The sequence below is a fragment of the Haliotis rufescens genome, unplaced genomic scaffold (assembly GCF_023055435.1).
Source record: "Haliotis rufescens isolate VD_foot unplaced genomic scaffold, xgHalRufe1.0.p SCAF_18, whole genome shotgun sequence".
NCBI classification, from domain to species: domain Eukaryota; kingdom Metazoa; phylum Mollusca; class Gastropoda; order Lepetellida; family Haliotidae; genus Haliotis; species Haliotis rufescens.
The window spans coordinates 31,613,598-31,628,801 of record NW_025963868.1 but is presented as its reverse complement, the minus strand read 5'-3'; the positions used below and the strand labels follow the sequence as shown (position 1 = coordinate 31,628,801).

At 38.4% G+C, this 15,204-nt stretch overlaps 1 protein-coding gene and 1 pseudogene across 1 annotated transcript in view; one reads left to right on the top strand and one right to left on the bottom strand.

Annotated features, from left to right (window-relative positions):
- The window catches only part of LOC125381459 (proline-rich receptor-like protein kinase PERK9), a 59,874-nt gene extending 51,238 nt beyond the window's left edge, over positions 1 to 8,636 (bottom strand). The window contains exon 1 of the mRNA XM_048398011.1: positions 8,500 to 8,636. Coding sequence (XP_048253968.1) covers positions 8,500 to 8,636 — 137 coding nt within the window. The remainder of the gene's footprint in view (positions 1 to 8,499) is intronic.
- A 3,496-nt stretch (positions 8,637 to 12,132) lies between these two features.
- On the top strand, positions 12,133 to 12,966 carry LOC124113962 (annotated as a pseudogene).
- The last annotated feature ends 2,238 nt before the right edge of the window (positions 12,967 to 15,204 follow it).

The following is a 15,204-nucleotide window of genomic DNA, read 5'->3' as shown; positions in this document are numbered from 1 at the left end:
CACCATGATATAACTGAAATACTGAAATACTGTACAGTTGAAAATGATGTTTAATGCGATTACCGTATTGTGTTACTGCAACTGTTCATATTTTGTGCAGTGATGTTATGTAATATGTAAAAGAAAGCATATTCAATTATCCAATTGCTTTGAATAGAATATACTTGCGTCAGTGTATTTTATTAACGCCCCAAATCGTAATTTAAACACATAAAATAACAGATCACGCATGGTGCCTTGACTTACTACTAGATTAAATGGGCCATCCCGGAATAAAATAGTTCCCCCCCAAGCGAGGAACATATGTTTTAGTATGTTTACAAGACATATATTCCAAACAATATCCTCATTAGATGAGAAGATCTTTTACAGAATTACCTCAGTGAGTCAATTACAATGACAGCGTCGTAATACATTTACATCAAGTACAATACGTCAAAATGGCCGACACGATAAACGTGACGGGAGATATTTTCGAAGTTGTTAATTAACCTGTGGCTATTTCAAGCCTTTGGCATCACTGATCAATTGGCCGATCATTGAAAGGTGATAGTGAAGATGTGTCAAATAGATACTAAGGTCAATTCATAGATTTCTGTAAATTGTCACTGCGACAGTTTGGATTTTTTTTCGTGTTTTTTTCTCTCTGGGATGGGTTGTAGCGAGGGTATACTTAAATGGGCTTGCAACCACGCTTCTGTATGAATTCGTACCAGGGAATTCAAAGGGTTTTTCCCCAGGAATGTGGAAGTAGTCAGTGTTTACGCCTTTTCAAGAATACAGTCACGTGAAGAACGTCATGTGACCGACCTCGCAACCAAGTCGTATATCTTGTAAACTTCACATTAAAAAATTAGTTATTGTTATAACCAAATGAAACACAACCCATTGTCCGATAGGGGTAACTGTACATAGCCGTTACCACAATAAACTTAGTAAAATTGTTTGGTTTGACTTCTTGGCGCGTGTCTGAATTCCATTAACATGTAACATATCCTAAAACTAGCTTATCAGCAAATCTCGCTGCACTGCGCGCGACAGATACTAAAGCGAGGCATGCCAGAAATACGAAACCTAAAGCTTCCGAAAGGAAGCCTTGGACATCACGTGCGTCGGGGGACCAGCGCCATCTGATTGGCCGTTGACAGTTGTACAAGGCGGAGCAAAAAGCATCGTTTTTCCGTCCATTTTACGCTTGAAAAACTCGACCCTTTTCTGGACACTTTCTAGACGCTGACCAATTAATCAATTTTAATGAATTTTTAGTCGTTTTTCCGTCCAATGACCATATACGGAAAAAAACGACGTTTTCGTGTTTGCAGTGTCAGGCCGAGCGTTGTCATGTTGAGAGGTAATGCCCGGGCCATGTCGACGCAAAAACGGTAGAACAACTGGGCAGATGATTTCGTCGCGGTAGCGCTGTCCATTGATATTTCACTCTACCACTATCAAACGGGTCCTCTGTCTTGCTGTAAACCCACCCCATACCATAACGCTGCCGCCCCCGAACCGATGTTCTTCTATGACTAATGTTGACCTCGACTTCGGTAAATTTTAATCCGTCCATCGCTGTGGCTGAGGTGAAAACGAGACTCGTCAGTGAATAGAACTTGTCCGCACTGCATGGCCGTCCAGCGTAGACGCTTTTCTGCACGTCTGTAGACGTGCTTGACGGTGGTTTCTTGTCAAAATGGGACGTCTGGCGGGTCTTCTTGCGACAATCCCTGCACATCTGAGGCGACGACGCACGGTTTGTGAAGATATTCGTCGAAGGCCAGGGGGGCTTCTTGCAGTCACTGTTGCTGGCTGGAATCGATTTCGTAGGTGTGTTGTTCGAATCCAGTTGTCTTGTCGATTATTGGTTACACGTGGGCTGCAACTCCGAGGATGGTCTCTGACTGCATTCGTTTGTTGCCAACGTTGCCATAAACACCAAATGGTGTTTCTGTGGACGTTAAATTGTCTTGCAACATCACGTTGACTCTATCCTGCTTCAAGCATACCAATGGCTCGCAGACGCTCATTTTCGGACAGGCGAGGCATTTCGTAATGTTGAATAATTGCGTAATTTTGTTGTTTTTCTGAGTGGTTGTTGTCAGCATGAACTACACAATACATATGGAATCCCGTTAAGGCATATGTTTTTATATCCATTCTTGGGTAGTGAAATGCATAAAAGACAACTTTTGCATGGAATGCATGCTTTTCTGTAGCAGTTGCGTTTTTGTGACTTGATTCCATTCTTGTACTACAATATTGAAAACCAAACTTTACTTGTTTGAAAAATACACTATTATATTGGTGTCACAGGAACTTTTGTTGTTGAGTATAGATCCCACACAGTTTTCAGTATACCCTTAAAGTATGTCCGAATACAGTATAGAGTATATCACGTACAATATACAGTAATCAAGTACAGTAGACAGTATATTACGTTTAGAATACAGTATATCACGTACAGTGTACCATATATGTCAAGTACAGTTTGCGGTATAGCATGAAGGGCATAGTGTATATTACGTACAGTATACATGTACATTACATCACGTACAATATACATTATATCACGTAGAGTATACACTATAACAGGTACAGCTTACATTTATAATGTGCAGTATACAGTATATCAAGTAGAGTATGTCACATAAAGTGTTCAACACATCACATGCAATATACAGCACATCAAGTACAGTATACATATCGTCACGTACAGTGTACATCATATAACGTACCGTATACAGTATGCAACGTACAATACACATTGTACAGTACACAGTATGTCACGTACAGTGTACAGTATACAGTATGTCACATGCAGTATACAGTATGTCACGTACGGTGTGCAGTTTATCACGTACAGTATACAGTATATCACGTACAGTTCACAGTATATAACGTGCAGTATACAGTATATCACGTACAGTATATAGAGAATCCCCGAGTGCCTTTTGATATCAAATATATCAAGACGAGTTGATAAAAGTGGACAAATTCCGAGGCTTGCCGAGGATTTTTGCCACTTTTATCAACGAGTGTTGATATATTTGATATCAAAAGACACGAGGTTGAGATTTATTTATCATCCAACATCATGCTTCCAACTTTTTCAATTTGTAGACAGTAATTAGCAGGGTCTTCAGTGTAAAAAGTACTGCTATCAGCTTCAGTAGCAGAGCCATTAGTGATGTCATTTGATTGTGACGTCTTGGTAACCAGTGACGTCACAATTGTCTGCAAAGCATTGTGATGTAATTTCAATGCAGCTATATCTTCAGTGTAGATATCGCTTTATCTAATCCAAGCGATATCTCCTGTGGGAGCCAGTTTTGCCCAGTATATCACGTACAGTATACAGTATATAACATGCAGTATACAGTATATCACGTACAGTATACAATATGTCACGTACAATATATCACGTACAGTATACAGTATATCACGTACAGTATACAGTATATAACGTGCAGTATACAGTATATCACGTACAGTATACAATATGTCACGTACAATATATCACGTACAGTATACAGTATATCACGTACAGTATACAGTATATAACGTGCAGTATACAGTATATCACGTACAGTATACAATATGTCACGTACAATATATCACGTACAGTATACAGTATATCACGTACAGTATACAGTATATAACGTGCAGTATACAGTATATCACGTACAGTATACAATATGTCACATACAATATATCACGTACAGTTTACAGTATATCACGTACAGTATACAGTATATAACGTGCAGTATACAGTATATCACGTACAGTATACAATATGTCACGTACAATATATCACGTACAGTATACAGTATATCACGTACAGTATACAGTATATAACGTGCAGTATACAGTATATCACGTACAGTATACAATATGTCACGTACAATATATCACGTACAGTATACAGTATAGCACATACTGTATACAGTATATCAAGTACTGTATACAGTATGTTACGTACAGTGTGCAGTATATCACGTACAGTGTGCAGTATATCACGTACAGTGTGCATTATATCACGTACAGTGTGCAGTATATCACGTACACCATACGGTCACAACCACTGTTTCCACATATTGTACCAGCTTTAGCCTTTGACAGTCGTTACTGACGTGAATGTTATTGTAGGTATCATCTCCAAAGGAAACATGAATTTTATAGTGACATTCGTTTCTAAAAACTACCAGATTGTTGTTTAATTCTTTAGAACATCACTTGGTAACAACTATTTGTGTATCGAACAAGTATACGAAAGAATGCTGTTTGTGATCCATCAGGGATTCCATACAGCCTGGTCTTATCTCAAGCTCTTTCTAATATTCATCTCAGCCTCTTCAGCACCTACCTCAATACCTCGACTGACATTCTGTACCCACCATCATGTATTACATGTGTCTGCAAGTTGTAATTGGGAGTCCCATATGCAAGGTATGCCCCTCAAATGTTTAGTCAACCAACATAAACAATATTTGGATCACTTCTGTCTTGATCTCGTAGTTTGTGTATTAGTTATTTACATGAGCACGAAGAAAAGTTGATAGGAATGTTATGCATAAGAGGCTGTTAGTGAGATATGTTGTTCTTTATGTTTTGTAAAGGTTCATTGTTTATACATTCACTATATTGAATGGTCATGCTCTCATACTATTATCTTATTGCGTGTTACGCATGTATATGTATATTGTGTTTACCATGGCGTTGGAAGATATAGTTGAACTCTGCTGATATATAAACAGTGGAAGTATGTGAGAACTGGAGAATGAGAGAGTAGGCTAGAAGAGAAATGAATTTTCGGGGCGAAAAAGAAACATTTAGTTTTAATCAGATTATACACTTTGTGTTCATAATGATTCACTGATTGTGACAAGGTTCCAGACTGATGGACCGCCACTGTTGTATTTTATTTTGCTTATCCTAAATGAATTTTATATACTATTTTAGTATTTTATGTGCAACATGCACAGAATCCAATATGTATCCACTGGTAATGTGCGCGATATCTTATTTTTGTAACGTCATGTAAATGTAACGTAATGTAAATCAGTGTAAATTTCACTCCAGTTATTACTTACATTTGCTGCTGTAACTGTAAAACCATTTGGGCCTAGGTTGTATGTACAGCATATTCTTAAAGTACCAACGTTGTACAGTATATATAACTTATGTTAATTAATAATCTTATCTGTGATATCAAGTAAAATTTGTTCAGAAGCACTCTCAATAACCACTGGAGGTGAGAGATGGTCCGAGCAGAGATCCGCCCTTTTGTTGCACAGGTATACATACCCTCTCAGAGATACTCAAGAACTGTCTATCAGTTCGAATTGCAGCGTCCGTGCCCCGACTGAAACTTCAATGACCCAGTCACTTTAACTAATTACACAACATGTGGTGTGATGGACTGTCGACATCGAAATTTATAACTGTGTCTCTGTAGAATGTAATGCCTTCTGTGTATTTAGAGCTGGCCAATCAGTGTATTAGAACTGACAAGTTGTTATTATTTCATTTTACTCAAGCTGTGTGAGTACAGCTGATAATAGTCTGGCTTGTTTACATGCCGCCGTTGCACAGCATGGGTACGCCTGTGCGGCGTCAGGCAATAAATACTTGGCGGGTACTACCGGTAGGGCAAGACTTGCCTACTTTTGTCTCGATCACCTGGTGTCATCACTGGTTGTCAGTGCTCCCTTAATTTTCACAGCTAGTCTGACCTTTACGCCAAAATGCAACCTGTTTCCACGAATATCATTAACTTGCATTGACGTTTTTTTTATGTTTACCTTAATACTTGTAACAGGATTTGTCTCTGATCTGAGTCGTCATATCTGACTATTTGAGTACTGCTTAATTGCCTTGTGTTAATAAAACTTTAAACTATCAGTTGGCCTTGCATTATCAATCATTCTGTCTAGGTAGTTATTGGACTAATCTCGTGTTTATTCACGCAAGGAGAATACTAAAAAAATGCTATAAATGACTGGGTTCACCTTCTGGATGCCGAGTTGTTTTTTCTGACGCACATTTTCCATCAGAAATTATGAAATCGTACTTCATAAAAGTAGAAGTAAAAGCGAAATAAATGGCCCTATCTAACCTACACTGAACCGAAAAAGAAACGTCACCATGGATAGACATATGAGAAACCTTATTTATCCAAACACTGTAAACATACTTTGAGACATAATAAAAAGATGAAACTAGGCAAAACTGATCATCAAGGTTGAAATTAAAGTGTCAAATTTTCTTAAAGTGAAACACAACACTAGTCTCTGAGAAAATGGCATAACAAGTTACTATCTCGTGTGTCCGCCATGATACATGGACTGGACGATGCGTTGATGAAGGCCATAGGCACTCCAGTTCAGCTGCAGTTGTCAGCCTTGGTCGGACGTCATTCAGCCGTCTTTGAATCTCGCCCCCCAGGTGCTCAACAGGATATAAATCGGGACTGAGGCAACTCGTTGTTGCGGCGACGTGCCAAATGAGGTATGGCGTGTGGTCTCAAAACTTAATCAATGTAACGAGCTGCTGTGACACCATTGCCGCTCCCAGGACTGATGTTCTGGAAGACCACAGGGCCGACCCTCTGTGCAAGACCAATTCCTCCCCACACCATGATGTTCGGACCACCCCACGAGTCTCTCCCAAAAACACACGCATCCAAAGCATATCTCTGCCATTTGCTCTTGAGATACAGTAACGGCTCTCGTCTCAGAAGAGAACTCTTCTCTACTGTTGGTGGCACCAATGCTGGTGTTGTGTTGTCCACTGAAGACAGTCCCGGTGATGATGTGGTGTCAGAATGGGTTCTCAGTGTGGCCTGTGACAGTGGAGGTGTCTGCTCAATAGTCAACGCACGCTGTCCGCACTAATGTGTCGCTGTTGTGTCCCCATGGTCTGTCGAGCAGTTTCCGCAGCAGAAACAAAGCGATCTTGAAGATGCTGTCACACAATCTGACGATCCTGACGTCGGGAGGTGACCCTTGGTCTTCCACTACGTGGTCAGTCATCTGTAGTGTTGGTGCTCTGGTGCCGTTGCTGGAGCCTGTATATGGTCCTTACGTAGACTTGAAATGCAGTGGCTACTTGCCGGGCGGTTTGTCCAACTGTCCAAATGTCCAAGGGCTTGTCGTCGCTGATTTCTTGTCAATCTTGGCATGTGGTAGCAATTCAATAACGAATGAATGTTTTCCGATCTGGGTGGATTTTATAGGGCAAGAAATGGGGGAACGCATGTGCATTTCAATCTGCACGGAACTCATGTGCATCGGGTTACTATGGCCATGTCCGTGATGCGTTTGGGCGATCGGTTTGATTGTCATCTGCTTTGTTTTTTTATCATCAAATTTTATTTTTTCGGACAAGGTAATGTTAATTTTAGGAACTTTGACCAAAATTACCAAGTTATTTAAATGACAACTTCTCATGCAATGTTACTTGTGGTGACGTTTCGTTTGCGGTTCAGTATATACATTAGTCCTAATATTCCAACATTTTCCTGATTGTGCAAGTGTAATTTGACTAATGTTGCACCCTTATTAATGGAGCACTAGCATTTTATCCAAAGTAATGAAATACTAAAAGAATGACACCATTCTATTTGACGTCATGGCTGGTTGTATGGCATTAACAACGTCGGAGAAGGATGATACTGACATTTTGATTAATATATATCTCTCCTAAGGAAAGGATACCACCGTTCTTAAAAAAAACACAACTTCAGTGTAATCTAGATTTACGTTTAGGTCATATACTGTTGTAACACATTAATTACTGCTAAAAAAACAACGTTCTCCGCAAACAAAAGTAAGAATAAATGAGTCAAATCTGGATGCAACTAGATGCCAGGATAGCAGGATCTTTCTTCATCAACAAGATCACTAATAAACAATTTAAACAGCAAGGGGCTTAAGGCACAACCTTGACGAACGCCCACACTACAGTCAAACATATCTGAAACTAAAGTATTAAATTTAACGCACGATTTTACTCTTTCATAAATAGACTTGATACAACCCAACATTTTTGGCGAAACTCCCTTGTGTTGTAGACTGACTATAATTTAGAATGATTAACTAAATCGAAAGCCTCAGGAAAATCCACAAATGAAGCATATAAATTGCCATTCGTTGTCCCCAAGAGACGACCAGCAACGGACTGTAATGTGAAAACATTATCTACAGCTAAATACCCCTGCAGGAAACCGGCTTGCAATTCCAAAACTTTTTCATACGCGGCACAACAAAATCTTAATCTAGTATTCAAAACCGAAATATAAATTTTACTGATGACACTCAATATTTTTATACCTCTATAATTAGATGAGAATTAAGATCTCCCTTCTTATGTAATGGCGCTATCAATCCTATCTATCCCGATTCTTGGAAAACACAACCGTCAAAAAGTCTATTTAATAAAGGGGTAAGAAGCGGTATTAAAATATCACTTGAATGCTTAAAAAATTCAGCAAAAATATTTTACCCTGGAGATTTTGAAGTTTTGAGATTGTCTAAAGCAGCTGCTAACTCCTCTTGAGTAATTGGTGAATATAACATGTCGGCAGTAAACGCATCAACATCTCTTGTCATATCCCCGATATCAACACTGACATCGTCCATATTAGCGTTATCGATATACATATTTCGAAAATAAGAATACCATTCCTGCAATGGAATACACTGTCGAACCGAACGTAAAGCGCCTGAAAAGCTTTTAAGTGTAAACCAAAAAAGATTTACTACTATTTAGGTTATTATTAGCTTTGTCAATTTCATTCAGCAATTCAATTTTGTTACTCTGTCAGAAACATGGGTTAATGGTTTTCACTACATGGGGTTTACAAAACGAATTAATGTGTTACAACAGTATATGACCTAAACGTAAATCAAGATTAATCTAAAGTTGTGTTTTTTAAGAACGGTGGTATCCTTTCTGGACTCAAGAACTGGTATTTTGAGGGCAATCGCATTGAATGTCTTTCATCTTACAAGTATTTGGGTTCAATATTTACTTGTAAGTTAACCTGGAACAAGCTATTTACGAATTCTTCGTTGCAATCCAGAAAGGCTTTATTTCTTATCTTAAAATATCTGTTGAAACTGAGACATTTGCCGTATGATGTTTTCTTCAAAATTCCAGAAAGTAAAGTGATGTCAATTTTATTGTATGGTGCCGAAATATGGGGACTAGACATTGACTCGTCAAATCCAAATCATGTTGTACGTGGTGAATGTGGGAGATTGCCTGTATATATTTATGCCTACAAGCGGTGTATATCATATTGGTACTCGTGACTACCAAATAAATCCTTTAATATGATATTGTTAGATATGAGTCGTGGTAAAAGCAATTGGGCTTCAAAGTTAAGAAAAGTATTATATAACATGGGATTTGGCTCTGTATGGGATAATGAAAGCATTGGTAGTATTCAATATTTTTTATCAGAATTTGTAGTAAGAGCACAATTTGTCAGAATGGCATGCATCCTTGTCACATGGTGCAAAAACATTCAATTACTCTTTGTGTATATCTATAGCGTGTCAAGAGTATTATATTTAGTATATTTCTATCCAAAAGTTTCGTGAAGGTTTAGCAAAGTTTATATATAGTTGTCACCAACTAAAACTTGAGACTTGCAGATATGCAAATGTTCCAAGAAATGAAAGGTTTGGTTGAGGATGAGTATCATTTCTTGTTTGTTTACACGGTGTATGACGAATTGCGTGAACAGTACATTCCAAGAAACTACTATGTCTTTCCCACATTACATACATTCAATGTCTTTATGTCAAGTGATAAATGTAAAAACATAAGAAATTTGGCTATGTATATTTATAAGTCTATGCAATTAAGGACAAAACTGCTGATGTAAATTCCAATTACAATAATGGCTGCTGTACAACTGCTGTGACATGGGCCGATGGCCTACGTAACTCTGCTGAATAAACATAATAGAGAAATAACACACACAACTGTTGACAGAATCAAAGCCAAAGTCTTCATCATGATCTTCTGGTTATACATACTCCAGTATGTGTTTACACATATTGACATCAATAGTGTCAACAAGTTTTACTTACTGATTTTGCATTATTTCGTCACCTATATCACATACATGTACTATACGTCATGGCTCTTACTCAAAAAGTTGTTTGGCCAGGGTAACAGCATCCAAGACCTTTTATAGCTTATACATAAACAGTTTTTACTTTGACTTGTACCAAATGTTCCAATGTTATATTTGATGAACACTTGAATTGCCTTTGCATGAATTGCCAAAATCTGGAGAGTGTCATTTGCATGTGTGGAGTAATCTGAAGATGCCAGAAATGGAAGGCCATTTGTTCGTTGCCCAGTTTATGTTTCTTGGTTTGTCAGCACCATACCTGTGCTCCTGGGTTCTCCCAAAGCACTAAATGTCTAAGGCCTACATAACTTTAGAGCTTTCCTTCCCTAACAAGCTGACATGCCGTGATATGAGTGAAATATAGAGCAACAGTAAACTTAACACACTCACCTCCTCACACCCTCTGATCCCACAATGACGATATAATAACATTAAGCTTTGCATTTAGCTGCCATATCTATTGGCAATGTAGAATATGCTCACATTTGCTCTAACACCTAACACTACTGATCACAAACAGGTGCCTATGTTAAAATTGCAATATGTATCAATCCTACAATCGAATCCTTGTCCACTCAAAGCAGACTCTTTGGTAGATTATGGTCCTTATTCAGAACAAACATAAACAATGAAACAAACTGAGGTTGTAGTAGGAAAACGCATTCTTTCTTGTTCGTTTTGTGACTGAGCTCGAGTGAGTTGGGTTTAACACTGGTTTGAGCAGTATTTCAGTTTAGTATTGCGTGTCAGTTTGGTTTGCGAGAAAATGTTTACCTCTTCGATGAAACCCACAGGCTCATGTCCCGAGTAGAAGTTGGCACTGTACCGGATACTTCGATCCCCATGAACGTTCACAACAATTATTCTTCACAACAAGACGTTCAGCTTTCAAGTCTCAGCTCCATGTGCCCATATCTCGCTATAGTAAATGTACATGGATATACATTCTAAGATTGCCGACCATATTCCTAATATGGTAATACGACCAGACCATTTGGTATCTCGTCAACATCCCCTTTGCTTCTAATGCAGTTGCCAATCAGGATGATCTCTCATGGCCGTGAATGTGCCTCTACAAAGGGTCGAGATCGCCAGGCAATCCGCACGCGACATACTGTATATTCCATATAATATACGACTCATCGTCACGTCCTTAATAAAAGTTGTGAATGAAGTACAGTTGACGATAAGCGTCAGTTCATCAATAAATGAATTGTCTAATAGCTAAGCAATAATTACGTGGGATAGGAATTTGTGTGATGTACAATAATTTACTGTGGACCATTTTTTTAGCAACACAATATAAGTGAGTACATTCACATACATATATACAATTGTGATATATACAATGAAATACATCAAACAAATATTTACAAAATATCTTCTATTATTGGTTTAATAGCAACTTTCATCTCACGTGATAATTGGCAGATTATTGCTGGATACAGCATTGTACGTGTTTCAAGATTGTGAAAATGTGTATAACCTTTGCTTACAAACATGCATGTGATCACAACTTTACAAATTAATAAACATATATTTCAACAGTGTTCAACTACTGTTTGAAGGTGTGTTAAAATGTTTAGGTATAACGTCTTTAGATTGTGTTCCAAATGAATGAACAAGTTGTGTTATAAGCAGTACACTTTGTATCTGTAGTGGTATTGTGATGAGCATAACAAATGACATCGGTATCTCAGAGATTATATAAAATGCCAAGTGTCAAAATATTTTAAAGGAGAATACTAAAGCAAAAGTTGTTTTTTTCATAGGTGTAAAAGCATTCTAAAAGCCACCTTCCACGATAACAATTCGACAAAAAGTTTGTAAAATGGCAATAAATACGTAAAAAACGCCCTCGTTTTTACGCCTACTACGGAAACACCCGGCAGTTAATGAGCAGAAGCGGGTATCACGTGACGTGACGTCATATGTTCCTATCACCGATGGCTTCCCGTATGACTAAACGTGACAACTTGACAGTGACCATGGATTCTGAAGCAGTAAAAGACGTTTCCGATGTCATTTTTGATATTAATGTTAGACCATATCAGTGCGAGCCGATTTTACATCTTGCAAGGGAAACTTCCAGTCAAGATGAAGAAGAAGAATCAAGCGAAACCACCACTTGATGTCAACATCGAAAGACTCGGGACACGGCTGGTAAGTTCGTCATATAAACGACTGTCGAATAATCGGTTTTATCGGTACGATTATATTGTTAATGTGCCAACCAGTGATATATAAACTGTATTTGACAGATATGTGATGTATTAGCTGCTGTCTTATAACAGTTTTAGGTAATATTTACTTTTGATGCTGTTGGAAAGTTTTTCACCTCTTACAATCGAGTCCATGCAATTAGGTACCATTTGAATCCACGTTTATTGGAATTCGTTTCGTTGTAACAAATCCTCTTGTAATATACATCGCTCATGTGATATTTGTCTTAAATAATATTCGAAACAACAAAATGCACGTTTTCTGGTTGATAGGTAATGATGTGTATAGTCGGCGGTAGGCTCAATTAACATGATTAATCTTTATTATTTTAGACAGATCCATTTGTTTTTAGCGGACTGTAATATATTTTTAGGTGTGACTGTGGTCAGTGCATCACGATGCAAACTGGTCTTGAGAGCAAATGTTGCCAGGAGATTCAGCAAACGGAACACATGTGCGATGAAGCAGGTGTGCAGTGCATCACTGAGCATGATTTTTTCATAGACAACTGACTACGGAGAGGAGTCGTTTGGGTTGCATTACTGGAGTTTGTTCAGCAGGATGGACCACTCGACGATAACGAACCAGAACATGAGTAAGTGGTTACTCCTCCGAGTTCACCAATTGATATTTAATAAAACAGATAACTGCCAAATATTATATTTTGATCACCGTTGGAACTGTTTTTCCCCTCAAAGGTTCCAAAATTATGTTTAGTAGAATGAATGAAAGGTGTCAGCTCAATTGACTTATTGTCAGTATCATTACATGTACTACCAAAGCTGTCATCATAGCCTTTGGGGAAATGGCCAAATGAAAGCATGTTTGTTTTGTGAAAGCTTATACTAAATGAAAAAGTGATCATGCTACTCATATCTACAGATACTGTTGATATTGTCGTAACTGCCTTCGGGCGTCAAGTGCGACCCTACTGCAGTTACTGAAAGTATTGCGGTTCCTGGTCATCATCGTCAGTTAAGCCCTGACTTTGCAACTCACCTTGTCAACATCGCCTCAGCTCCGTCAAGGATTGATTGGTCTAACGACGCTTACTCCAAGTGGTCTCCATCAGCATTCATACTCGCATAATAAAGACACGCAACACCAGCTTTATACTCATATTAGTTTTACTTACTCTCAGTCCATCAATCAATACACGACAGGATCAGTCCGGCCAGGCTCGTCACTAAATGGGGAGAACTTAGATCGATCAGGATTCGACTCAATCGATTGCAAACCGCGCTCTCCTAACCTAATGTTGAAGGTATCATTTTCTAGTGTTCGGGTGTGGCCTGTCTTTGTCACATGTCACAATACCTCATTTTAATTCGTTAAAGGTTAGATCTGACCATGAACTCATGTGTGTCGTGATAGGAACAAATACTGAAGCATGCGTGCCAGATTGATCATCACTCTATTGATTTTGTGACTCATTCAGGATGCTACAAATGAAAAGTATCTTACCTCTCTGCTTGTTTCATTAACTAATTGACGATAACATGGATCCAGTCCAATGATATATATGTAATGTCCCGAATACTCTTGTGATAAATGTGAAATGTCTTTTATCTATTAATTCCTTTCGATCTAAAAGTTAGCTGTCACAAAATCTTTGTATATCTATTGCAATTCACCATTGCAGCTATAACGGTTTAATTTGATACCATTTTATAATGTTTTTGAGACACATTTTAACCTTATAACAATATCGTCGCTTCTCCAGACTAGTTTATCATAGTCTTCCGAAGAAATGCAGGAAAATTTATCCTTCGTGCGATGTGAAGAATATTAGAGAGCCATTCCCAGCAGAATCCGACTCAAATGTGCAAAACCATGACAGTCTTGTTCCAAGGATATTTATTTTCTAACCCTGTATGAAAAGAATGTTGATGAATGTGTGGAGTCGATGATTGTGTGGAGTATGAGCTAAGGGAAAATACTTTCGTCTTGTTGTTTGTTTATTTATTAATAGTTTAATTCTGCACTCAGCAATAGTCCAGCTATATGACGGCGGTCTATAAATAATAGAGTCTGGAGCAGACAATCCAGTGATTAAAATCATGAGCATCAATCCACGCAATTGGGATCGATGACATGCATCAACCAAGTCAGCGAGCCTGACCACCGATCCCATTAGTCGCCTTTTACGACAGGCAAAGACACCTTTTAAGTCAAGCATAGGTTGCTGAAGACCTATTCTACCCCGGAATATTCACGGGTATCATCTTATCAGGCCAATTGATCATAACATTATTGTATTCTGTTAGTAAAATAAACAGTATATCAAAGTTTGTCTATCAAGCAGATCAGCTTGTTTATGTTATAACAATGCCATGTCAGGTTAGTTATTTTCATCTGCGAGAGGTCATTGTGGTGCAAACTTCACAAATTTATTACTTTTCTTAAAAGGGCAGTCGGAGAGCCTAGTCGTTAAAGCGTTCGCTCGTCACGCCGAAGACCCGGGTTCGAATCCCGACATGGGTACAATGTATGAAGCCCATTTCTGGTGTCCCCCGCCGTGATATTGCTGGAATATTGCTAAAAGCGGCGTAAAACAAAACTCACTCACTCACTTTTCTTAAAAATACAAAAACTTTCCGTTTTCTGATGTGATGAAACCATTTCTTGTCAGTCGAGGCCAGAATAACAACAAAACATTGCCACATCATTTTCAGTCAAGATGTAATCATGGTAGCATAAATATGAGCATCACAACTCAGTAGCTTTCATTGAACAAAGTTGATTCATGGGATCACTAACAGTTCAGTTAGTCAGTTTGTTGGGATTAACCCTGCTTTCAACAGTTTTGCAGTTATGTCACATATTTATGTGGGAGG